The 27,353-nt window shown below is 47.2% G+C and overlaps 1 protein-coding gene across 1 annotated transcript in view; it reads left to right on the top strand.

Moving 5' to 3' along the window:
- LOC137428992 (eukaryotic translation initiation factor 4B) overlaps positions 1-27,353 on the top strand; it is a 104,213-nt gene that overhangs the window by 2,153 nt on the left and 74,707 nt on the right. The window contains exons 2-3 of the mRNA XM_068118950.2: positions 13,054-13,185; positions 13,625-13,830. Of these exons, the coding sequence (XP_067975051.2) occupies positions 13,054-13,185; positions 13,625-13,830 (338 nt within the window). The remainder of the gene's footprint in view (positions 1-13,053; positions 13,186-13,624; positions 13,831-27,353) is intronic.

The following is a 27,353-nucleotide window of genomic DNA, read 5'->3' as shown; positions in this document are numbered from 1 at the left end:
AGTCCATGAACAACACATAGCGAACCATAGGCCCTCTTCGTAGTTATTTCATTATTATGTGTTTCAGTGAAGGATCTGTTCCCAGTAGTTGAATCTGCGTTGCAGTAATCAAATAAGATCGGTCCCTTTCGTTCCCTTCAAAAGTGGTGCGAGTGGTGTTCTAACTCCCCACCAGCCGCCATTGGCCATGCGGTCGGGCCGAGAAGAAGGGGGAGGAGCCGCCGGATCACGGGCGTGGCATGTTGACGCGTCATCGGAGGTGGAGTCAGCAAGCCTTTACCGGCCAACCAGCACCGCGGTGAGCCAACCGGTAGGCGTGCCCTCGGAGCCCGCGGCTTGATACGGCCCACAGCAATAAAGGCGGGCGCGGGGGACTGCTTCGGGAGGAGAGGAGTGATCCAGCTGAACCGAGAAGTTGAGAGAGTTGAGTGCGGTTGGGAGGGAGTTGGGCAAAGAAGGCAGAGAGAGAGACTAGGCTACGCGGAGCTCTGACAAGCTGCTTCAAACAGCCCTACCGCGTGAAACGAATACGTGTACCTGCCGCTGGCTGCTCGCTTCCTGCCTGGAGCGTGGACCCGGAGCGGACCTCTTTGCTGTGCCCTGCCGAACCTTCCAGCCCTGTTGTCCCACCTGGATCCTCTCCTCCTTCCAGTGATTCCTGCCTGCTATTCCCTTGTCGTGTAAGTCTGTTGTCTGGGATTTAATATAAGAATGTTTAAGGCTGCCCTGTGTATCGTCTTCTTCTTCGTCCTGTATATTACTTTCATTACTCTTCCTTTGGTTTTCTGTACATAATTAATAAATGTCTTATTTCTTACCTTTGGTTTCTTCTTTCTCATCCGATCGCTTTAGTCCCTTCTTTCGATTGAGTACCTGTGGCACGATTTGGCCAACGCTCGGAATCGGGTTTAGTCTCTTGATAACAGCTCGAACTGTGGATTGCTAAACCGCTCGGCAAATACCATCTTGTCCGTGGTTCGAGCGGTACTTGTCTCCCTGTTTTGCGGAGGGATTGGTGAAGGTATTCGGGATAACACCTTGACCAATAACCCTGATCAATCCCACCCCGCAGAAGAGCGTTACAAGGACCAGGACTGGTCGGACGGCCAGCTTAACAGGACAAGGGGATTAACCCCCCCCCCCCCCCTTGCTAACGGGAGTGCCGTCCCCCGGATCCGTAACAATATGTTGCTGGTGTAAGTAGTCCTTCATCGGTCCAAATACAGTAAATAAAAATAAAAATATGATGGAAAGAAATCTGGCCTTTGGAGGTGTTATATAATTCTAGCCCAGCCTGAAGATTTCTTCCCACGTGCCATTTCTGAGCTCGTCGGACAAGTCACCTTCATGGATGAAGTTAGATGGAACTGTTGTATATAGTGTAATTTTGTTTCTCGATAGCTTACCTGTTTTTGGGCATTAGAGTGTCAGGCAGGCACCACTGGATTGTAACTGGCAGTGTCCCATGATTGGTTAAGGCAGGAATTTGGAATTTGGGAAGGGTATCAACAATAGTTGTCTGTCAAAAGCTCAGTCTTTTTGTATTCTCCAGCATTCGATACAAGCTGGGGAGTTCCCCAGCTCAACGATTAATCCAATCGTGCGCTGTAGTTGTTGATGACACGTCATGTCTGTGCCACACCAGACTGAGCTCTTGCTCTGACAACATGTTTGTTACCTTTACTTTGCTTCCTGCATCCGTTTGTATGCCTTTGTCAACCATAAGTTGATAAAATATCCACCATCACTGTTCATGTCATTTTCATCTTTCCAAGTCGTGTGACATTTGACTCGGGTTTGGATTCAAGGCCGCTCAAACGACTCTGAACATGCTGCTGCTTCTTTTAGCAACGATCGGTGGTCTTGAATCTCAATCATGTTGGTGCTGTCTCCCTGGACATGTCCCAGGCATTTGATAGTCTGCCATCCTGTTCTGTTTACCAAACTTGATGCCTGCAAGGTCACCTTCATACCGAGCTTACTGACCTCTCATGCCATCATTGCGTCGCTGTTAATGGAACACTCTCCTGTCCCAGTGCAGGCTGGATTACCCTAACGAAGGATCTTGGACCCGGGTATTTTATTTTTTATTTTATTTTTTGGTATACACGATTGAGGCTCGTGTAAGAGTCAACATTAATCACACAAAAAAAAAACGGATACAAAAAACATCTACTAATGGGAGCAGGAGAAAAGGTGGGGAGAGAGGGGGAAGCACACAAGTACAACTTTAGAGAACAGGGACATCGGTAGATCTGTGGGAAGGGGAGGGCTTGGGGGTGGGGGGGGGGGGGGGTGGGAGAGGTATAAAACACATGGACACTGCTAGGACTTCAAGGAAAGAAGTCTATTTCAAAAATGGTGAAATTAATGGGGGTAGAAAAGATCAAGGTTTTGGATGGGGGAAGATAAGAGATGGTGGTGAACAGCTGTTTTAAAGACATGGAGGGAGGAGTGGGATTGAAGAGAGAGTGAGGGAGTTTGTTCCAGAGGTGGGAGAAAAGAGGAATGAAAGGGTGAAGGTGAGCAGAGAGTCTTGATTTTGGCAGTTTCACCAGAAGAGGGTTGCTGGCAGATCTTGTGCGACCTGCAGGAATGTTTGGCGGACAGAGCACAGACAGAGCTGGGGGAGCTAGGACGGAGAGGAGTCAGTAGAAGACAGAAAAAACACCAACATGCCTACGGTGAGTGAGTGAAAGGCCCTCGGAGTTAGCTTCATCATGGGAGATTCCAACGATTCTGAAAGCTTTGATTTCAAAAGCGTAAAGCCGAGCTAGGTGTGAGGCAGGACCTCCAGTGCAGAGGGGAGAGCAGTATTCCATTGAGCTGCGAATGAAAGCCTTGTATGTGGTGAGGAGCTCAGGTGTGCCAAGGAAGGACTTTGCACGGTGGAGGATGCCCAGTCGGCGACTGGCTTTGGAGGCCAGCTTGGAAATGTGGTTTTCCCAGGAAAGATCATGGCAGATAGTGAGACCCAAAAGCTTGAGTGATGGAACTTCTTGGAGAGGATTGTTGAGAAAGTAGATGGGAGGGTTGTCCAGTCGGTCTTTTCGGAAAGACATTGTAAGAGTGTGACATTTGTCAAGATTGAAAGACGTGTTCCACTTGTTTGACCAGTCTGTCAATTTGTCCAGGTCTGCAGAGAGTGAGAAGGCTGCAGACTGCCGATCTGAGGGTTGAGGAATGGAGCGGCAGAGTGGAGTCATCAGCAAAGAGATAGAGAAGATTTTCAAGAGAGTCAGAGAGATGATTGATGAAGACCAGAAAAAGACGGCGAAGAGAACAGAGAGAGGGTGTGAAAGAGCGGCAGAGCAGGATTTTAGGACCCGTGGTCTGATGCCGTCTGGTCCAGTTGCTGAATTAGAGTTGAGGTTTGGCAGAAACTTCTCCACCTTGTCAGGACAGAATCCAGGAGCATCTGGGTTCGACTGGGTAAGGTGGGTACAGAGAGAGACGGGTTTGGGGCACAAGGTTTTTAGGCAAACAGAGTTGGGGCATTCAGCTTTTCCACGTGCAGTCAGCTGTGTAGGCATTTGAGGTTAGGTAAGGGAGGGGATGAAGGGGAAACAAACACCAGAAACAGATTTGACCAGACGCCACCAGGATTTGGAAGAGGGAGACAGGTTTGAGAGTTCACTCTTGAGACAACAACAACAACATTCATTTTAAGGCCATTTTCCATGCCAGAGCAGGGGTTAGTCTGCTGGTCCCCATGACAATCTTCTCTATTTTGCCCTATTTTCTGCATCTCTCCTTGTTAACCCCCTTGTCCGCATTTCTTCTTCCATCATCTTCAGCCAAGTCTTTCTCGGTCTTCCCCGTCCTCTACTTCCTTCTACATTCATTTCCATCACTCTTCTCAACCAGTCACTTTCATCCTTCCTCAACACATGACCAAACCATCTCAACCTGTTCCTCTTCACAGCATCAATCACAGGCTCTATTCCCATCATCTTTCGCAATTCATCATTTGTCTTCCTCTCTCTCGACGATACTCCACACATCCACCGAACCATTCGCATTTCCACCCTTTCCACCCTTCGTTGCTGCTCCACGTTCATTACCCATGTTACGCTCCCATAAATCATAACACTTCTTACACATCTAGCTTACACCTTTCCCTTCAACTTCAACGACACTCCCCTCCTCATCAGCATGCCACTCAGTTCCCGAAACTTCTTCCATACAGACTGACAGACTGACTGACGGTATCTCGGGGGGCCTCCCCCCGCATGGGGCCTCCAGTCTGACTGTCGGACTGCAAACCTATAGTCCTCTCTGTTGTTCACCAGTAGGAGACTAACAAGAAAAAAATGACCACAGTGTGGCCACCAGCTGCGACATGTAGAATCATGAGGATATCCGTTGCAATATGTGTTGTAAGAAATCGAGATCTACAACATTGTCCCAATCGTAGGTTTAATTCAGTTTCTATCTCTGGCAACACCTGTAAGAAATCATCAAGCTTTGTATCAGTATTCCGTAATCATGGAAGTAGCAATCAATTAGCAATTAGTGCAAGCAAGCCTGGATCATCTAGATATACGCACCATTCGAGTATACACTATCACACAGAATAAATGTCACAGGAATGCATCGGAGCGATGTTCGTCCGCGTTCTTATAGAAGCCTCAGTGGTTGGAGACAGCATAACACCTGGGTTCAACTTAGACACAATTTCATTACATTCTCCCCGCCATTAAAACTACACTTAGAAATCGGCGAGCTCGATCCGCCAGCGAGTGATTTTCTCATTCTTAATGCGTTGAGCATGCTGCGTGTCATACATAAATGCGACGCTCTGTTGATCCGTGATAATCTGGAAACTTCGTCCGAGCAAATAGGGTCGCCAACGCCTGATCGACTCGACGATGGCATACGCCTCCTTTTCGACCGACGAATGGCGCCGTTCCGCGGAGGAGAGAGTCCTTGAAAAGAAGGCCACAGGGCGCCACCCCTGAGAGAGTGTCGCAGCAATCGCATGATCCGACGCATCGCTCTCCAAAACAAAGGATTTATTTTCGTCAATCGTCGACACAGCGGTGCCAGCGATGTCGGACTTAAGGCCATGAAAAGCGGCCTTGGCAGCGATACTCATTGGGAACGCATCGCAATCCACAAGTGGGCGGAGCTTCGTGGAAAAATTTTGAACCCACTTGGAATAATGAGCAAACAGTCCGAGAGCATGCTTCAATGAAGCACGATCGCAGGGCGGGGCCATGTCGAGCAAGGGTCGCAGACGCTCCTTATCCGGAGCGACAGAGCCGTGGGACACGGTGTACCCCAGGAGATCTATTGTGCGAGCTGAGTCGCGACATTTAGCCTCATTCATAGTCGAGCGATACCTGTGCGTGACCTCGAGGAAGCGCTTCAGATTAGCATCATGATGTTCTTTGTCATACCCGCACACCGTGATGTTGTCCAGATAAACAAAGACATCGGTTAAGTTCTCCTTAGCGATGAGGTCGTCCATAGCCCTTTGAAAACGCGCAACCCCATTCATGACCCACGAAAGGTAGCCGGGTGAACTGGTACAACCTCTGGCCAGATTCGAACGCAGTATAGATGCGATCCCCCGTGGAGATGGGGATCTGATGATACGCACTACGCAGATAGAGAGTGCTATAGACCGAGTACTGTGCCACCTGTTGAACCAGGGAGTCCATTCCCGGGAGTGGGTAGGCATCCAATTGAGTAAACCGATTGATCGTCTGCGAATAGTCGATTACCATGCGTTTGCGATGTGATTCGGTCCGTACCACCAGAACATGGGCCCGCCAAGGCGACCGCCTAGGTTCTATGATACCTTCCTTTAGCAGCTGCGCAGTCTCTTCCACAATGAATTGCGTGTCAGCTCGTGAGTAGCGTCGCGATTTAACCGCAACAGGTGTACAGTCTGTGGTCATATTGGGAAACAGCGAGAGTGGCTCAATTTCCATCCCTGCAAGAGCACACACAGCAAGAGTTATCAGTACCACCAAATTCCATTTCCAAGCGCCCATGTCGCTGGAGAAAATAATGTCCTAACAAAACTTCTGCACATAACATAATGCATAACATAATGCTGGTAAGACCATTAAATGCACATCCGGAAACATTTGACCCTTAATTACAAGCTTCAGTCGACATTCCCCCTTTGTGCTAAGCCATAGCCCCTGAGAAGCCATGAAAATTCTGCGTCTTGTCCCAAGAATCGGCCATCCATGTCGCTGTACAAGTCAAAAATCGACATAACTATCAGTGGATCCTGTGTCAATTAAAGCATTTGCAAAAATTCCTTCAATCATGAGTGGGATAATCGCGTGGGCCAGGTGGCCCTGTAGATGTCGAATCGTCGAGAGGAGGCGCTCGAGCCTCGCGTGTGGATCCGACGCCAGCTAATGTCTTTCGTGCCGTTTAATTCGCTTGTAGGCCAGTCGTGTTGCCCCCGGAGGGCGCTCGTGCCACGCGCGAAGATGCCAGCTTTCGTGCCGTCAAATTAGATTGTAGGTCGATCGTGCCGCCTCCGGAGGGCGCTCGTGCCACGCGTGGAATTCGAAGCCAGCGTTAGCCTTTCGTGTAGTCAAAGTAGATCGTTGGTCGATCATGCCACCTCCGGAGGGCGCTCATGCCACGCGCGGATTTTCGAAGCCAGCGTTCACCGATCGGGTGGCCGATACCGGAAGTTGGCTGGGCTTCAAAATAATGCCTGTCAAGGACGGTCGTGCCGCGTACTGAAGTGATTGAGCGAATTGTTTAGTTGGCGCGGCGAGTCTCATCAAGGTCGAGCTCTCAGCTCGGGGCCCACAGAGAGGGGCGATCCCACTCAAGGTCGGGCGAGGCACGCCGTGCGCCGTTCGTACCGTGGGCACGGAGATAAGCACATTCAACGTCGAGCGAGCTCGCCGGCCTCGTGAAGCTCGACAAACTTTTGCAAAGTGGCCCGTCTTTGTGCACAAATGACACTTTGCTTCCTTAGCCGGACAAACTGACCTGAGATGGTTCCGGTTCCCGCAGAAATAGCACTTAGCGTTACTTCCTGGCTTGGGTCCGGCAGCAGCTGCCGCCGTCAACCCCGGATCGGGATCCTCGAGTGTCTGTTGTCCCCGATTCCGTCGGAGGTGCAGGTGCTGCATCCTCAATTTCGGCGGTAGCTCTCTCCGGTCGTGTCTGTCGAGATATCCCCACAGTGACGTATGGGCGTTCATACGCGTTGGATTGTTCCCGCACTTCGGTGTACACGTGAGATTCTTCTCTTCGTGAGATTAATTCAGTTTCTTCTCTTCGTCTCGAACGAGTACGACATGGCTCATAAGCTAATCCAAGTTCCAGTCTTTGGCGCGGATCCCCAGGCGATGGACGCGGCCACGCAGCTGACACATTGGCTGAAGATATTGGCTAATCAATTCAATTACCAGGAGGGAATCACTGCTGACACGAAGCTCACAGTGCTGCAATCCAAGATGCACCATACGGTGTACATGTCCATTGAACAGTGCGACATACGATGCTGCTGTGGCCGAGCTGAAACTGAATTAATTGTTGTAAGAAATCGAGATCTACAACATTGTCCCAATAGTAGGTTTAATTCAGTTTCGATCTCTGGCAACACCTGTAAGAAATCATCAAGCTTTGTATCAGTATTCCGTAATCATGGAAGTAGCAATCAATTATATCAATTAGTGCAAGCAAGCCTGGATCGTCTAGATATACGCACCATTCGAGTATACACTATCACACAGAATAAATGTCACAGGAATGCATCGGAGCGATGTTCGTCCGCGTTCTTATAGAAGCCTCTCAGTGGTTGGAGACAGCATAACACCTGGGTTCAACTTAGACACAATTTCATTACAATATGTGCTACCAAATTCGACCAGTCATTAAATTATACGCATGCACGAGCGTCTTTTTGTCTTTCAGTTCTGGTCTTGTCCTTTGTTTTGCGACGCAACATGCTTCATCAACTGATTACATATAATGTATGGACGTGAATGTTATTTCTGTTAATGTTAATTCTGGGTGGCAGAGGGATAATTTGAAACGGGCTTGGTCGGTAGGGGATTTGAAAGTCAGTGTGGTTCTGTGAAAACAGTGGTGTGGTTCTGTGGTTCTGTTCTGGTTGGTGTGGTGTGGTGAAAGTGATTTGAAAGTAAAAAAAGTTCTGTGAAATGAGATTGATATGAAAACATTCATGTTGTCTTTGTTGCTAAATTTATTCTGGTTTCTTCAAACAAATCGCGATTTTAGTCCGTGATGTTCTTACATCATACCAACGCACGTCCGAGTGTATGCGCATGCGCTATTCAAAAAGGCACCCCAACAACAAGAACAACAACGCGGTCCTCATCGAGCTGCTCGTCGCAGCTAAAAATACAGTTTTGACAAAAATACAAACAGGAAAAATAATTTACTTTGATAGCGTAGAGAGCTTGGAAAAACACAGCCTCGCCAGCAGAACCGGAAGCTCAAGATGTTCAAGGGTTCAAGAGAAAAACGGTTTTGTTTCTTATCCAAATAAATGACCTCTCTGATGCTTAAACCCTCTCATCCTGTCTTGAATGGATTTTCTGCTCATCCTAACAAATGGAATAGGTCTTTCAAACGCTGTAAATCTCAGTGTCGCTTTGGCAGGACCGGCAAAGGAACCCACCTACCAATTTCCATTGGTCAGCTGCTGGAAGATGTTCAGTCTCTTGAACATCTCGGCCTTTACTGTCAGCCATGACCTCTCGTTAGCTGACTGAACAGCAAAACTAGCCTCCAAAACCAGCTGCAGATTGGGTATCTTCCATTGTTTCAAGTCATTCTTTGAAAAATCAGAACTGCTCACGGACCTACAAGGTGTTTATCCGAAGGTCGTTGGAGTGCTGTTCTCTCATATCCGTTGGTGGCCCAGCATCATATCTGTCGCCCTTGAAATCCATAGACTCAAGATTATTGGCAGCTCTCGCAATAAGGCTTAAGTGCAAGGCCTGTTACTCTCACGATGCAAATAGGTTGGTGGTCTCTTTCTCTTTTTTTCCTTATCATCCCTCCTACCATCTACCCCTCCCCCTGCTCTCTTCGTCCCATGATGTATGTGTTATTCCATTACCGCCCTCCTGGCTAAACTCCCGTAATTCAGGCTTACTGCACAATACCGCTCTTTTATTCCTATTTCCTCCAGTTTGTGGAACTGGCCTCCTAAGGCTGTTCAACAGCATTCTTCCCCCCAGTGCTTCAAACATAGCCTGTTGTTGGATTTGCAGTTAGGGTGCCCGCTTGGGATCTCAGGATCCTGGGTTTGAATCCCGGTGGATCGCTGAAATAACACGAGGGGGGGTTGACTCAGCCTGTCATCCTTCCGAGGTCGGCAAATTGAGTACCAGTTCACTTGTAATTCCCTGTGTGTCGCAAGAGGCGACTAACGGGGTTGGCGGCAGGAAGGGCATCCGGCCATAAAACATTGCTTCAAAAAAGGGGACCAAGGTGCCCGAAAAAGGCCAACCCCTGCTCTGCTGGGAAAAATGGCCTCTAAAGGTGGATCTTCCTCCAGTGCTTCAAATGGGCAGTGTACCACCATGTTGGGTCATTCTCCTTTCCTGCTTAACATGCGGCAGCCTGAAGAAGAAATTGGCCAAGATTGGAGCCTGTGAACTTTACTCGGTAGATGTACATATTCTGGTATCTAGATTGAGGATTATCTTGTATAGAAAGTGAGAATAAATGTCACACTTTTATTCTGTCTTGTGCACTCGGGATCAGTTTGGAGGACTCGGGGTTGGCTGGAAAGTCATGAACACCAAGTAAATTACCCAGCACCCCCTCTCCCCCAATCCTACTACCCTCGTGAGGGTGAGCAGACTACTTGTAGTTGTTACCATACAGTGTAGATTATGTTACCATACAGTGTAGATTATAATTAAATTAATTAATTACGGTTTTTTACTGCTGTTTTGCAGTCATTGTTGCAGTGTCTATTGTATCACCCTATCTAACATGTTACATGAGTTATTCGTGCCTGTTGTTTGTGTCCTTTATAATGTCCTTTAAAATAGCTCCGAGTGGGCTGTTGGTCATCTCTTGAGATTGTTGTCCAGACATATACTGATTTTGGGGGATCTCTTGCCCCCTGGGAGACCACCTCATATGAAATCGGAAAAATCTAAGACCGGGCGATCCTGTAGACCATTGAGTAGAAGGGCTGCATCGGGGTTCAGAACAATTGGTTGGTAAATGAGGGAGGAGTATGTATCCAAAGTTTGGGGGGGGGGGGGGGAGTGTAACCACCCCTGGGAGCCCCATAGTCCGAAATCGAAAAAAACAATGCTCGAGCAATTGTGCGGGCTCCTGTCTTGTATTCACGTGTCGGGTTTCAGAACAATCAGCCAGGTGATAAGGGAGGAGTAGCGAAATAGCAAAAAGTTGATAGATGGACAGACAGACATCCGGACATCATGACCCATTTTATAAGTTAATTTCTCCGAGAATCGAGATGAGATGACTGAAAAAGAGTAAGTTTCCTGTTTGGAATGAGTTTCAATTCTGTTTGACTGCCAGGTAGGCCAGACAGAGTAAATATATTATCTCACTCCTCTCTGCTCAAGTGTAAATATGAATGAATGAATGATCGTTTTTAAGGCCATTTTCCCCGCTAGAGCGGTGCTCAAGTGTGTGTTCTGCTCAAGTGTGACCGGAACAAATTCTGAGCCAAGGGACGGTAAATGGCAAACTTGTCTTCTGCTCCATGTTCAAAATATAACGTTCAATCTAAATTAGTTATTCCTCCATCATAAATTGATGAGGGAAAGGACGGTCTGACATGAACCAATTGCATAGCCCCGCTTATCGCTTTGCGTGCACAGCTCAACTAGAATGGCACTCGGTGAGTGCATACCTGATAGGTCGGATCTGGCTCCAGACCTGAAGCAAAATCCAATCGGCTTGTTCTTGTCATCTACCCATTCATCCACAAAGTTTCATCTGAATCCATCCACAAGTTTTTGAGATATCATGCTACATATCGGTTTTATCCCCATCTCTGAATGGTAAAGAATCACTTAAAATTATCGTGTCTCGATCTTCACCAAAATCGAATCGATTCGTTCTTGTCCCAAACCAAACCTGTCCACAAAGTTTTGTTCAAATCCGTCCACCACCTTTTGAAATAACCAGACAAACAGGCGTGAAATACATAACCTCTGTCCACCTTTGGTGGCAGAGGTGACAAGAACAGTGTCTGCACAGTAAAATACCCTTTTCTACATTGTTGGTCTAAAGCCTCAGTCACACTGGATCGTACGTTTTCTGGATCGTGCGATTGGTGGCAATTTGGCCGAGGTACGACCAATCGGCAATGTTTGCTACAATCTCCATTTGCGATCGCATACTGCGATTGCTCTTAAGATGTGGTAGGTCATCGTACGATTGGTGGTATGCGTGGTCGTGCGATCACCAACGATTGGAGAAGATCGATCGCCAGATCAATCGTAGGTAATCGTGCGACCAGTGGTGGCGATCAGCGACCGATCGTACGATCAATCGTGGCGACCTGCGACCGCTCGCACGATCGATTGCAGCCAATCGCAGCCAGTCGCAGTCAGTCGTGAGATGTGTCGCTCGATTAGATCTAAAGGCTCGCGATCGTGCGTCAGCATCAGTAGTCACCTACCTCTCAAGGAGTACACTTCGTCGAACTTTTCAACTGAAACGATAATTCGCTGTGCCTCCCAAGAAGGGATCGGGCTGTGGGAAGAGTACCCAGCCAGAGCCAGATCCAGATCCAGAATCTGATGTCGGGGAGATTTTGGCTGAGATTCACCCGGTACCGGCCACGCAGGATGAACCTGCCGGGGACCTGGTGGTACCACCAATTGTAAGGTCGTGCAACCAGTCGGGACAGGTCGTCACTGGTTGCACTACCGACCGTGAGGTCGTACGACAGGTGGCACCACCAATCGTCAGGTGGCAGGACCAGTGGCACGACCAATCGTGCGACTACCTGACCCACGATCATGCACGACAGGTGGTGCGTCCATGCGCGACTCGTGGTACGACCATTTAAGACCCGTCTGCGACCTCTTATGATTTGGAATCGCAGGTCAGAAGTTTTGTACATGACCATCGACCTTGCTGCGACTGATTTTGCTCTGGCGATCACCCACGACCTTTGCGACCAGTCGCGCGCTCTTTCTACGATTTGCCTGCGATTCCAACATTTTTCGGTCGTAGTTAGGTCGTAACCTGGTCGTAGGCCCGGTGTGACTGGGGCCTAACATACCTTGAGCCTTTTTTCTCTTTGCTTTTTGATAGCAGACAAGTGTTTTTTTTTTAGCTCATCTGGAACATCATTCTGGGGCGCTTATGCGATGGTGGTCGTCAGTCCGTAAACACTTGCAACTTCTCCGAAACCGCTGATGGGATTGTAACAAAACTTGGCACAAATTATATTTGGTATGTTGCAACTCAACTTTATTCACAGCATTAAAAAAAAATTGGGCTTTAAGGGCCAGGTTTGACCCCCCAAAATAGGTATTTGCTTTCTTTCTCAGAAACTACACACGCAATTCCAATGAAACTTGACCACAACCTTCACCACCCGTAATGCACCTAAGTTTGTTCCGGGCATTAAAAAAAAAAATTGGAGTCTGTGGCAGTCTATGGGGCGTTGCCCCACTCCTCTCCCCCCAAAGTAGGTATTTTCACTTTTCTCTGAAACTACACAAACAGTTTCAATGAAACTTAAGCACAACCTTCATCACCTGTGATGCACCAACGTTTGTTCAAGGCATTAGAAAAATCGGCGTCCAAGGAGGTCTATGTGGGGGTGGGGGTGGGGGTGGGAGGGAGGGGTGGATGTGGAGCCCCCAAAAATAGTTGTTTTTTTGTTTGTTTAAAGTCTTATGATTATGTTAGTATGATTGTACATGCTGCCCTGTCTTCGAGCAACCATTGAAATTGGTTTAAAATACCTTTAATCAGTGCAGTATACTGCTATATTCTACCAGGTGAGCACCCAGGGTTATTGTCCCTTTTTGTTTCTTTTCAAGATGCAAGTGAATGAAGGTTTATGTTTCTGTGTGTTTATTACAGGCAAGAAGGTGAAGGCCAAAGGTAAAGGGAAAACTGTAAGTCTCAATGACTTCCTTGCCGAAGGCGGTGCACCTGTTAGCATCCCACCGCCAGTCAACTGGGCTGACGTCACCGAAGACTTTGAAGCCGACAGTGAGTTCATGCTGCTGTGCCCTCCTTTTTCCTACAATTACTGTAGCTTGTGTGGGAAGGAGCTTTCAGATATTAAGGAAACTAGAAAATGCCGTTTTGGAGTGAGAGAGGTGGGGTGCCACCTTAATTTTGTTCACAAGGTAGGTAAAGTATGTTCATGCTGGGGGTGGAAGCATTTGGCCACATTTGCATACAAAAATGGCCTTGATATTTGGATGTCATTCCAGTCTCCTTTTGAGGTAAGATTTATTTTGATTTTTCTTTGATAGTTAATCATTGGGAATGGGAGGGGGTCAATCACATTTATAGAAAATAAAATATTTTTTCTTATTCTGGTGTTCCCACTCTACAGACTCACGAATGCCTCGGTGAATTCTTAACAGGAGCAATGTGTTCACGCTTCCATGCATTTAATTGTTGTGCATTGTCTGTCTTGCAGCCTCGCCAGTATGGAATGCGTACGACGACGGGAGGCGAGGACCCCCCATTGACCGCTCGAGCCTCCCCACTGCACCCCGTGCCGCCCGCGCCATCGGCATCGACGCCAGCCGCCTGCCAGCCCGGCCGCCCTACACCGCTTTCCTTGGGAACCTTCCCTATGATGTCACTGAAGACTGCATTTTCCGTTTCTTCCACGGTCTCAAGGTGCTGGAGTGTCTCATGGTTTCCATTTGCATTTCCTAGGGATGTTCTTTGAGGATGGCATCGGCAGGGGCATGCGATTCCTTGTGCTCTGTCATGGCTCCACAACGAAAACCTTTCCAGTTTAGAGTGAACATGGTGCATGTCCATCAAGGAAAGAGATAGCAGAACCATGCGGAAGCCAGAATGGAAAAATGGTGTGCATCACTGGTCACCAGTGTTATGTGGCCAATTTTGCTTGCTAGAGCGATGTTAGGCTGAGAAAAATATATTTCCGGTCTCTGGTCAGCGCGCGCATCGATTTTGACCCTGCGCGTCAACAATGTTTTTTTTTTTTTTAATTTCCAACGGTACCTACAACAGCACGTGCCTGGTGTTGCCGGGCCGGCGCGCTATCTCGGGACATACGTAAGGGTCGCCATTGGTATCGACGTTCGCACACGGTTCTCCCCTACAAAACTACGTTTAGTTTGTCCAAATCCAACCAGCCGTTCCAAAGATATGAGTAGTTTTGTGTGCCGTGCCGTCATGAATCCAATCGGCTGGATATTGTCATTTATTGAAACGAAGACGTTCTTTGTCGGGTTCAGGTGAAGCAACCAGAAGGCCTAGAGAACTGCGGGTGGTCTCGTTGGTTAGGCCTGTATCCTATCTCCTATCTCGTTTGTCATGAAGTTGTAAGTGTTTGTGATAATCTGGTGGACTGGGAGAAGAGATCGTGGGAGACCATCGGCCTGTTAGACCACTTGCGCATGCCCAGTGATCGACGCATTGGAATGTTGTTGTTTTTTTTGTTTTGTTTTTTTGTATACAAGATCGAGGCTCGTGAAAGAGCTAACATTAATCACACAAAAAGTCAAACCGACACATAAAACACAAAAATAAGGGGAGTGGTAGACAAGATGGGGAGAGAAGGGAAGGACACAAACACAACATTTGAGAGCAGGGACATCGGGAGAAATGTGGGAGGGGGAGGGCTTGGGGGGGAGGTGGGAGAGGTATAAAACATATGCACACTGCAAGGACTTCCAGGAAAGAAGTTGGAATTTCCCAAAAAAAAAGTGTATCTGGGGTGAATTAGCGGGGGTAGAAAAGATCACGGTTTTGGATGGGGGAAGATAAGAGATGGTGGTGAACAGCCGTTTTAAATACCTGGAGGGAGGAGTGGGATTGAAGGGAGTGGGGGAGTTTGTTCCAGAGGTGGGAGAAAAGGGGAATGAAAGAGTGAAGGTGAGCAGAGAGCCTAGATTTTGGCACTGTAACCATAAGAGGGTTGCAGGCAGATCTTGTGCGACCTGAAGGAATGTTGGGGGGACAGAGCACAGAGAGAGCTGGGGGAGCAAGGCCGGAGAGGAGTCGGTAGAAGACAGAAAGACCACCAACCTGCCTGCGGTGAGTGAGTGAAAGGCCCTCGGAGTTAACTTCATCACAGTAGATTCCAATGATTCTGAAAGCTTTGGTTTCAACAGCGTGAAGCCTGAGCTTGGTGTGAGGCAGGAGCACCAGCCCAGAGGGGGGAACAGTATTCCATTGAGCTGCGGATAAAAGCCTTGTAGGTGGTGAGGAGCTCAGGTGTGCCAAGGAAGGACTTCGCACGATGGAGGATGCCCAGTCGGTGACTGGCTTTGGAGGCCAGCTTGGAAATGTGGTTTTCCCAAGAAAGATCATGGCAGATAGTGAGACTCAAAAGCTTGAGCGACAGAACTTCTTGGAGAGGATTGTTGAGAAAGTAGATGGGTGGGTTTTCCAGTCGGTCCTTTCAGAGAGACATTGTAAGAGTGAGATTTGTCAGGATTGAAAGACATGTTCCACTTGTTTGACCAGTCTGTGATTTTGTCCAGGTCTGCAGAGAGTGAGGAGGCTGCAGACTGCCGATCTGAGGGATGAGGAATGGAGTGGCAGATAGTGGAGTCATCAGCAAAGAGATGGAAAGGATTTTCCAGAGAGTCGGAGAGATCATTGATGAAGACCAGAAATAGCACAGGGCCCAGAACACTACCTTGGGGAACTCCAGCCAGAACAGGCAGGGGAGATGAGAGAAATCCATTCAGGGCCACATGTTTCCTATGACCAGAGAGGAAGTCCGCAAGCCATGAGTGGAGATTTCCATGGATACCATAGGAGGAGAGTTTGGTGAGCAGAGCTGGGTGCCAGACCGTATCGAAGGCACGTGATATGTCAAGTGAGACAGCTCTGATTTCCTGTTTGGCATTGAGGACCTCCATCCATTGTTGAGACAGCAGAAGCAACATGTCCAGAGTAGAATGACCTGGTCTGAATCCAAATTGATGATCAGAGATAAAGCCATTGGAGAAGAGGAAGGATTTGATATCCGAAGCAATGATGGATTCCATGACTTCTGCTGATAATTGGAAGCAGGCTGATTGGTCTGTAGTTGCAAGGATCTGTTTTTGCACCTTTTTTGTGTAAAGCGGTAATGTTTGCTGATTTCCAAGATGCTGGCAGATGACCTTGAGCAAAAGAGAGGGTGAAAAGAACAGAGAGAGGGTGAGATAGAGCGGCAGAGCAGGATTTTAGGACCCGTGGGCTGATGCCGTCTGGTCCAGTTGCAGAATCAGAGTCGAGGTTTGACAAAAACTTCTCCACCTTCTTGGGCTCGACTGGGAAAGGTGGGAACAGAGAGAGAGAGATGGGTTTGGGATACAAGATTTTGAGCCAAACGCAGAGTTGAGGCATTCGGCTTTGTCACGTGCGGTGTCAACTGTGTAGCCATTTGAGGTAAGGGAGGGGGTGGAGGGGGAACAAACACCAGAAACGGATTTGACCAGATGCCACCAGGATTTGGAGGAAGGAGACAGGTTTGAGAGTTCAATCTTGAGTGTGGAGATATAGTGCTTCCTGGCACTCCTGAGGGTAGACACACATTTGTTCCGAGCTTGGTGGAAGGAACTGAGATTGCTTTCAGTTGGTTTTGCCTTCCAAGAGGCAAAGGCAAGTTGTTTCAGGGCAACTGCCTCACCACAAGATTCAGTTTACCATGGACGGGAGGAAGGGTAAGACACCTGAAGACGAGATGGGATAAATCTGTGCATGAGAGAGAGCAGTTTGCTTAGAAGAATTCCCAGGAAGAATTTATGTCGGAGGCAGTAGAGATGGGAGACCAGTCCAGATGATTGATGGCTGCTTGCAGACCGTGCCAGTCAGCCTGAGTGAAATTCCAGACTCGTCGGCGCTGAGGAGGCTCTCTGAGAATGGCCAGAGAGATGTCCACTTTAACAAGCACATGATCAGAAGAACCGATTGGAGCAGAAGAAGAGCAGCAGACATTTGCAGGGAAGTTAGTCATAACCAAGTCCAGAAGAGAAGATAATCCATTGACTGAGATCCGGGTCGGGAAATTGACAGATTGTGTCAGTCCCAATGAGTCGCAGAAGTCCTTTGCTGAGGTGCCATGGCTGGTGAGAGTTGAACTCACACCCAGCCAGCTGGCATGATGACAGTTGAAGTCGCCACATATGAGGAGGAGAGAGTTTGGATGAGTTGATAGAAGTTGGTCCATGTTGTCCAACAGCGAAATGTAAATGGAGTCATCACTGTTTGGAGGATGATACAGAACACATGAACAAAAGGTGGGAGCGGAGAGGAAGCCGTAGCCAGAGGTACTCCTGGGGGTTTGACCGTACGGCGAGGCGATCTCGAGAACGAAATGGCAGTGTATAATATGCTTGAAGAACTTAATGATTTTCAGAATAATAGTCAGGTTCACTATGTTAACAAATATAATTTCGTTCAAAATTTTGGTAGATTAGCAAAACTATACATTTTTGGAATATTCAGAGCATGAGGAATCCAAACATTAATGTTTACATTTGCGTTGACACCTTTGCGAAAATGACACTCAGGACAGTGATGAAGATAGTCAGGTTCACGATGTTAACAAATATAATTTCTTTCAAAATTTTGGGATTGGCAAACCTGTACATTTTTGGAATCTTCAGAGCATGGAGAATCTGAAAATCAATGTTGGCATTTGCACAGACACCTGCATGGCCGCCATTTTTGATTTTGAAAATGGCCGCCATAAAATACATATTTTGCAAGATCTCGGCTTCTAGTCAACCTAGAGACTTAATTAAATATGCTAATCCTATATTTTCTGGGTCAAGGAATCCAATAAAGGCCTCAAAATAGTGCTCAGGATTATAGAAAAGCAACAAACAAAGGTAATTGAAAACCATTGTCTTTATATTTGTGATATAACTGTATTACATAATACATGATATTGCAAGTCCTTTGAAGTTATAGGTTGTTTTTGGAAGTTATAGGTAGTATCAGATTGAACTATAAGTCCTATACACAGGATCTACGAGGTCTATACCATTCAGGAATATGCTTTTACAGATCTTCATCACTGTCCTGTGTCATTTTCGGAAAGGTGTCTACGCAAATGTAAACATTAATTTTTGGATTCCTCATGCTCTGAATATTCCAAAAATGTATAGTTTTGCTAATCTACCAAAATTTTGAACGAAAAAACATTGTGAACCTGACTATAAATACATTTTAAAATAACTTAAGCTTGTGTTCATTATTTACAAAAATGCCGACCTGTCCCATTGGCTGTCTTTAATTTATCTTGGGCGGCGCCACCGCAGATGAGGACCGCAAGGCATGAGGACACAAAAAACACCTTTATATGTGCAATCCATGCTTTTCAAAAAAAACCAAGAAAAAAAAACCGCATCGCCACATCAATTCTGGAACTTTGGTCTGACCAGAATGAATGAATGAATGATCGTTTTAAGGCCATTTTCCCTGCGAGAGCGGGGGTTAGCCTTGCCGGCCCCATGACAATCATGGTTCCCTGTTTGAGGCAATGTTTTTATGGCCGGATGCCCTTCCTGACGCCAACCCTTAGTCGCCTCTTACGATGTGCGCAGGGATACGGTGTACCTATTCTAAACCGGGGTACACACCGGGATCATTCAGATCATTCATTTGCCGCTGCGTTTGCCGCTGCGTTTGCCGCTTTGCCTCCTCGACCTTGGCCTCGTACTCGTCCCTTCGCTCCTGCCTGGCATGGCTCTGAAGTACTCCGCCGCAAGGCTTCTTCTGCTCAATACCCGCTCCACCCCATCATGCATCTCTGCCATCAAATCAAATGGACTCCTCCGACGACCCAGGTACATTCACCGTGGCTCCGGTCGCAAGTTTGTTTATTTGCAATCAGGTCACTCCATCCCCGTCCTCTGGTCGGCTCAGCGCACTCTCACTCTTCGTCCCAGCGCACCTGGTCACAGCAACCCACACGATCGCACCTCTTGCCTACGAACCCTGGCTAAATCACCTGAATTCATCCCTGCTGTTCAAAACAACATCAAGCTCACCCTGTTCAACACCCGGTCCCTCAACAATAAATGCCTCATCCTGAACGAATACATCCTGGATAACAAACTGGACTTTCTCTGTCTCACCGAAACCTGGCAACAACCTCTGGACTACTACACACTCAACCTCACCACACCCAATGGATATTCCTACGTCAATAAACCACGCTCGGAGGGCCGAGGTGGTGGAATTGCCGTTATCCACCGTCAAGACATCAAGACCAACCTCATCTCCATCTCATCTGCTCCATCATTTGAACACCTGGCTTTAAAACTCTCTGGTCACACGCAGTCAGTCATGGCTGTCGTCTACCGCCCTCCCAAACCACACCCATCATTCCTGTCTGACTTCTCCTACTTTCTGACCCAGCTATGTTCCCTCTCCCCCTCAATCCTCCTCCTTGGTGATTTCAATATCCACATGGACTCCACTGACTCCACAATAACCACTGACTTCACTGATTTACTCACCTGCTTTAACCTCACTCAACATGTCGACTTTCCTACCCATATCCGTGGTCACATTTTGGACCTTGTCTGCTCCACTGGATTAAATTTGCACCATCTCTATGGCTCCGACCTCACCCTCTCTGACCACTTAGCCATCACTCTGACCATCAACATCCCCGCCCCAACACCAAGGCATTATCGCACAATCAACTTCCGTAAGCTAAACGCTCTTTCACCTACCTCATTCTCATCCACCCTCTCTGAAAAAATGTCCACTTCTCCCTTCATTGACCTCCACACCCCTTCCGACCTCACTGACTACTACAACCACACTCTCTCCTCCTGCCTTGACCAGCTTGCGCCTGTAAAAACCAAAACAGTTTCTTTCACCCATTCTGCTCCCTGGTTTACCCCTGAACTCCACCTGATGAAAACTCGTGCTCGCCAACTTGAAAGACTCCGCAATAAAACGGGTCTCACAGTTCACTCCCAAGCCTACAAGGACCACATACAACACTACAAAGATGCCCTCTCCTGCGCCCGCTCTGCCTACTACTCTAAAATTATCCACTCTGGCTCCGGAAACCCAAAAGCACTCTTCTCGACAATAAACAAACTCCTCCGCCCCCTGAACACCACCACCCAGTCATTCACAGTAGACAACTGCATCTCCTTCCTCTCTTTCTTCCAACGCAAAATTGACAACATCTACAACAGCTTGACCACCGCCGCACCCGCTCCCCCTCCAACCACCTGCCCCCCCTTGTCCTGCCATCCCCTGTCTCGGTTCTCCCCAATCTCTCCTACTGACCTCTCTGAACTCCTCATAGGAATGAAAACTGCCACCTGCACTCTTGACCCCATCCCCTCCAGCTTTGTCAAAGCCTCCCTCCCTGCTCTCTCTCCACTTATCATTGCAACAATAAACTCCTCCCTGTCTACAGGCATCGTCCCACCTTCCCTCAAAATTGCTGCTGTTACCCCCATTCTAAAAAAACCTGGTCTAAACCCTGACACCCTAAACAACTTCAGACCCATCTCCAACCTACCCTTTCTGTCAAAAGTTTTGGAACGCGCTGTAGCCACTCAACTCAAACATCATCTCTCTGCCAATAACTTGTATGAAACATTCCAATCCGGATTCCGCTCCAACCACAGTACTGAAACTGCTCTCCTCAAAATCACCAACGACCTTCTCCTCTCCTCTGACGCTGGCAACCTCAACATTCTCGTCCTCCTCGACCTCAGCGCTGCCTTTGACACCATCGATCACACTATCCTCCTCACCCGACTTGAATCCACCTTTAACGTCACCGGCACTGCCCTCTCTTGGATTAAATCATACCTCTCTGACAGATGCCAGTTCATCTCCATCAATAACTGCAAATCCCCCACTGCTCCCCTCCCCCAAGGTGTCCCCCAAGGTTCAGTTCTTGGCCCCCTCCTCTTCATCCTTTACCTGTCCCCGCTCGGTCACTTAATCCGCCGTCATGGTCTCCAATTCCACTGCTTCGCCGATGACATCCAGCTTTTCATCTCCACCAAGTCCGTCTCCACCGACACCCACTCTATCCTGACAAACTGCATCACTGAAATAAAATCCTGGCTTCAAATCAACTTCCTCAAGCTTAACTGTGATAAATCTGAAATAATCATCATTGGCCCAAAAACGCTCACAAAATCCACCCATAACTTTGCCCTCAACATCGACGGTATCCCAGTATCCACCTCCCCTCACATCCGGAATCTTGGCGTCATCTTTGACGAAACCCTTTCCTTCGACAAATACACTAAACAGATCACAAAGTCAGCCTTCTTTCACCTGAAAAACATTGCCCGTCTCCGCTCATCCCTCTCCTCCACGGCTGCAGAAACCCTCATCCACGCCTTCATCACCTCCCGTCTGGACTACTGCAATAGCCTCCTCTATGGTTCACCCTCAAAAATCACCAATAAACTCCAATACATTCAGAACTCCGCTGCCCGTCTACTCACTCATTCCCGGACCCGTGACCACATCACCCCCGTCCTTTACAAGCTTCACTGGCTCCCCATCCCCCAGAGAATCCAGTACAAAATCCTCCTCTTGACATACAAAGCCCTCCATAACCTGGCCCCATCCTACCTGGCTGACCTCCTCTCCAGACACACTCCCACCCGCAACCTCCACTCTGCTGGTACCAACCTCCTGACCCCCTCCATCCGGACCAAATTCAGATCCTGGGGGGACAGGGCCTTCTCCATCGCTGCTCCCACCCTCTGGAACTCACTACCTCACACCATCAGAGACTCCTCCTCACTCACCACATTCAAAACATCACTAAAGACCCACCTGTTCAACGCTGCATTCAACATTCAACCCACAGCATTTAACCCCTGACTATCTCTTCTCCTTCTCCCTCCTTTTGCTTTAAATATTTCCCTATTGATTCTTGTCTTGTCTTTTTGATTCTTGTCTTATATATATGCCGTATATCGCTGCTGTTTGTTTTCTTGATTCTTGTCTTTTTGCAATTGTTGTTTTCATGTATTGTTATGCATTATGTTTTCCACTCTGTCAAAGCGCCTTTGGGCTTCTGGAAAAGCGCTATACAAAATAAATGAATTATTATTATTATTATTATTCAGACCGGGTACAGACCAGAGACCAGCAATATATTTTTTTCGGCCTTATATCATGCCATGCTGGTTTTGTTATGATCCAAGTGTTATTACTTGCAAAATCGAAGATTTTTCAAGTATATTGGTCGGTTGCATTTGTGGTTCTGTCTGTCCGTTTGTCTGTTTGTTTGTCACCGGCCTGCAGGTCACAATTCTAAACCGATCGTCACGAAACTTCACCAAGTTGTATAGGTCGTCCTAATTGAGAAGCCTATTGTTTTTGAGGTCAAAAGGTCAACATAGGCCAAAAGTCACCAACTTTGCCAAATTTCTAAAATCCTCAGTTTTCATCCGATTGACTTGAAATTTGAAGAGGATTTGCATATCTGGTCACTGAATTCAACCAACAAGTATTTTTGAGGTCAACATCGGCAAAAAGGTCAACCTCAGCCAAATTTCTAAAATCCTCAATTTTCATCCTGTTGACTTGAAATTTGAAGATGACTTGCATATCTGGTCACTGAATTCAACCCCCAAGTATATTTGAGGTCAACATAGGGCAAAAGGTCAACATAGGCCAAATTTCAAAAATGCTCAATTTTCATCCTATTGACTTGAAATTCGAAGATGACTTGCATATCTTGTCACTGAATTCAACCACAAATTATATTTTGGGTGAACATAGGCCAAAAGGTCAACATAGGCCGAATTTCTAAAATCACCAATTTTCATTTGATTGACTTGAAATTCTAAGAGGATTTACATATATGGTCATTGAATTCAACCACCAATTATTTTTGAGGTCAACATAGGCCAAAAGGTCAACATAGGCCAAGTTTTTAAAATCTTCAATTTTCATCCGATTGACTTGAAAATTGAACAGCATTTGCACATTGAGTCACTAAATACGGAAACTAAATACGGAAACTAAATATTTTTGAGGTCAAAAGGTCAAAGGTAAACTCTAGGTCAACCTTACAAAAGAATCATTTTTCATCTGAAAAATCTTCACTTTTCTTCCTGTTGACCCGAGCTTTGATCAAGATTGTCAATTTTAATCTTTATGAAATGGACAATTTGCTGTATCAATGGAATTTTTTTCTTGGGGGTAGTTGGTGGATTTTGCCATTATCGTGCTCTGCATGACATCTTCTTGTTTATTTATTTATTTGTTACCCTCGCCTGAGGAGAGGGTATTGCATTTGAGTCCGTTTGTCTGTTTGTCCGCACAGAATAAATATGATTTTCTCTGCAACCGTTGTTCTGATTGACAGGAAATTTTCACCATAGGTGCAATTCCACCTGTGGAATTCTTTCATGATTATGTCATAGGTCACGTGGTTCGGCCGCCATCTTGGAAAAATCTAAAAACTTTGCACCTCTATATCTCCGAAAGCGCTGAATAGAAAAAATTGAGACATGGCTCATTGTGAAGAACTCTCCATGGGGAATAAAATATGTTGACAATATCATAGGTGCCTCCATTATGACGTCATAATTCGACAAGTACAAAACTTCATTCGATCAAGATGAAATTTCTTCAGCATAATCTAGGAATAAATTGGTTTAGGAAAAAAATAACGATGATGTCATCGGTCACGTGGTTCAGCCGTCATTCTTGTTTTTGCAGAAAAGCCTTAAAAAACCACTGAAAATACATCCTGGTGAGGATTTGCAATCTCTGATTGCTCTTTCTTGTTTAGTCATGCAATGGAGGGCATGCTTAGCCATACTTGTGGTGGTGTGGCAGAAACAAAATGGCAAGCAAAGAAACACCTTGACTTTGACAATGAGATACGAAATGCCATCTTAATTTATAGTTTTTTCGTCAATTTCCATTGCATATGTGAACTAGAATGAGTAATCGGAGATCGCAGACCCTTGCCAGGACGTGTTTCAGTGGTTTAAGGCTTTTGTGTTAAAACAAATATGGCGGCCGAACCACGTGACCGATGACGTCATCAATTTTTTTTTCTCCACCAATTTATCCCATGATCAAGAAATTTCATCTTGATCAGATGAAGTTTTGTACTTGTCGAATTATGATGTCATAATGGAGGCACCGATGACTTCATCATTAACATATGTTATTCCACATGGAGAGTTCTTTACAATGAGCCATGTCTCAATTTTGTCTTTGCAGTGCTTTCGGAGATAGAGGTGCAATTTTTTTTTTCCAAGATGGCGCCCATACCACGTGACTTATGCCGTCATAATTATCATTAAAAAAAATTATACAGGTGGAGTTGCACCTATGGTGAAAATTTTCTGTCAATTGGACCAACGGTTGCAAAGAAAATCATATTTATTCTGTGCGGACAAAGACAGACAAACAGACAAGCAGACGAACTCAAATGCAATACCCTCTCCTCTGGCGAGGGTAATAACGATTACATTTGGCATTTGTTGTGGCAATTAAGCCTTGCAACTATTCGTGAGTGTATATAGGGCCTGGGATGGAATATTGTAAATTTTACCTGCTGATTTGCGTCAGTAATTCGGTCTAAGCCACCGATGCCTTGCCTCTAGATTAGGGGCAGGAATTTTGTCAGTGTGCCGGTGTACGGTGTAGTGGAATATTTTAGGCCCTGTGAGACCTTTGCCATCTCCCAGTAAATGCTAGCAGGTGGACGAGGAAGCTTGTCATCACCTGCGAAGGATGGTATACTCGGCGATTGTAAAGGCCTGCCTGCGAAACACCAGGCTGCCGTTTTATCGTTTGCCTGGGAATCTGCGTTTTTGGTTGCTTTGCTTCCTTTGCCTTTTTTGGTTGCTTTGCCTGCTTTTTCTGGTCTTCATCAATGATCTCTCCGACTCTGGAAAATCCTCTCTTTCTCTTTCTGATGACTCCACTCTCTGCCGCTCCATACCTCATCCCTCAGATCGGCAGTCTGCAGCCTCACTCTCTGCAGACCTGGACAAAATCAGACTGGTCAAACAATTAGAACATGTCTTTCAATCCTGACAAATCTCACACTCTCACAGTCTCTCCGAAAAGACCGTCTGGACAACCCTCCCATCTACTTTCTCAACAATCCTCTCCAAGAAGTTCTGTCATTGAAGCTCTTGGGTCTCACTATCTGCCATGATCTTTCCTGGGAAAAACACATTTCCAAGCTGGCCTCCAAACCCAGTCGCCGACTGGGCATCCTCCGTCGTGCGAAGACCTTCCTTGGCACACCTGAGCTCCTCACCACATACAAGGCTTTCATCCGCAGCTCAATGGAGTACTGCTCTCCCCTCTGCGCCGGTGCTCCTTCCTCACACCTAGCTCGGCTTCATACTGTTGAAACCAAAGCTTTCAGAGCCATGTCTCACACATTGGATTCTCCCGCGATGAAGCTAACTGAGGGCCTTTCACTCACTCACCGCAGGCAGGTTGGTGGTCTTTCTGTCCTCTACCGACTCCTGTCTGGCCTAGCTCCCCTAGCTCGATCTGTGCTTTGTGACACAAGATCTGCCAGCAACCCTCTTATGGTGAAACTGCTCTAATCAAGACTCTCTGCTCACCTTCACTCTTTCATTTCTCTTTTCTCCCGCCTCTGGAACAAACTCCCTCGCTCTCTTCAATCCCACTCCTCCCTCCAGGTCTTTAAAACAACTGTTCCCCACCATCTCTTATCTTCCCCCATCCAAAACCTTGATCTTTTCTACCCCCGTTAATTCACCCCAGATCCACTTTTCTGAAATACCGACTTCTTCCACACGGTTAAGACATGGGGTCTGTCGCGTGACCTCGGCCGATCCCATCGCGGCCAAGTTCGGCCGGTCCCACGTTCTCACAAATGCCCACTACGTTGTCCACACTTTTCGGATGCCACTTACTGTGATGCATGACGTGGCTGCGCATGTGCGTATCCGACCTGCGCGTGGCACAGGCCGTCAACTCCCCGTTACCTCTCTCACCCCCCCCATTCCCATGCCCCTCCCCCAAGCCCTCTCCCTCCCACAGATCTCCCGATGTCCCTGCTCTCAAATGTTGTGTTTGTGTGCTTCCCCTTCTCTCCCCATCTTGTCTACCGCTCCCCTTATTATATGTTTTATGTGTTGGTTTGACTTTTTGTGTGATTAATGTTAGCTCTTACACGAGCCTCAATCCTGTATAGCGATGTTCACTGTTTATAAACAAACCCCCCATATCCGCGCATGCGCAGCAGCCTGGTTGGCAAAAGCGCAGTGTTTTCGTTTTGCACAATGGCGTCGCTCGACGCACATGTGATCGTTTCGGAGTATTTTAACGGTCTTGACACTGTTGCAAAATCTCGGTACAAATCGAAGTTGAGTTATAGGAATGGTGAGGATATTCTTCCGGATCCATTTGCATTGAAAGGATGGCAAAACAATCCATCTTCCTGGCCAGATTTGAACTACGGCGACGTGTACACGTACTTGATCGACACACTTTGTATCTACACAAGGGAGTCACTGAAGGCATGCAGGTCACTAGATGCATACATACAATTTTTTTTTTTAAAGTGGTCATGTGAAGCCACTGTGGTATCATGCGATCGGGAATGATGTACCATTCTGCTTTATCAAAGGCAAAGTCATACCATCACAGCGTCTCAACAACAAACCTCATGAGGCCTGGGTGTGTGTGGGGAAGAAGGAAGAACTGCCACTGCCACTCTGCCACTAGAACTGCCACTTTAAAACTTGTGGCAGTGATGACCAGTTTACTCGCACCCACTTTTGATACAACCCCACTTTTGATACAACCCCACTTTTGATACAACCCCACTTTTGATACAACCCCACTTTTGATACAACCCCACTTTTGATACAACCCCACTTTTGAAACAACCCCACTTTCATTGGACATGCTTTGACACAACCCCCTTGAATACAACCCCGATACACACACACACACACACACACACACACACACACACACACACACACACACACACACACACACACACACACACACACACACACACACACACACCCCTCCCCCCACACGCCCACCCCTCCAAACACACACACACACACACACACATCCAACCCCCCCTCCTCCACACGCACACCCCAACATACACACATATCCACCCCCCCCCCCCCCCCCACACACCCACACCCACACCCACATCCACACACACGCACATCCCCACATCCACACACATGCAC

Source organism: Myxine glutinosa, chromosome 6 (genome assembly GCF_964187855.1).
Source record: "Myxine glutinosa chromosome 6, kmMyxGlut1.1, whole genome shotgun sequence".
NCBI classification, from domain to species: Eukaryota; Metazoa; Chordata; class Myxini; order Myxiniformes; family Myxinidae; genus Myxine; species Myxine glutinosa.
This window is presented reverse-complemented; position numbering and strand designations above follow the sequence as displayed.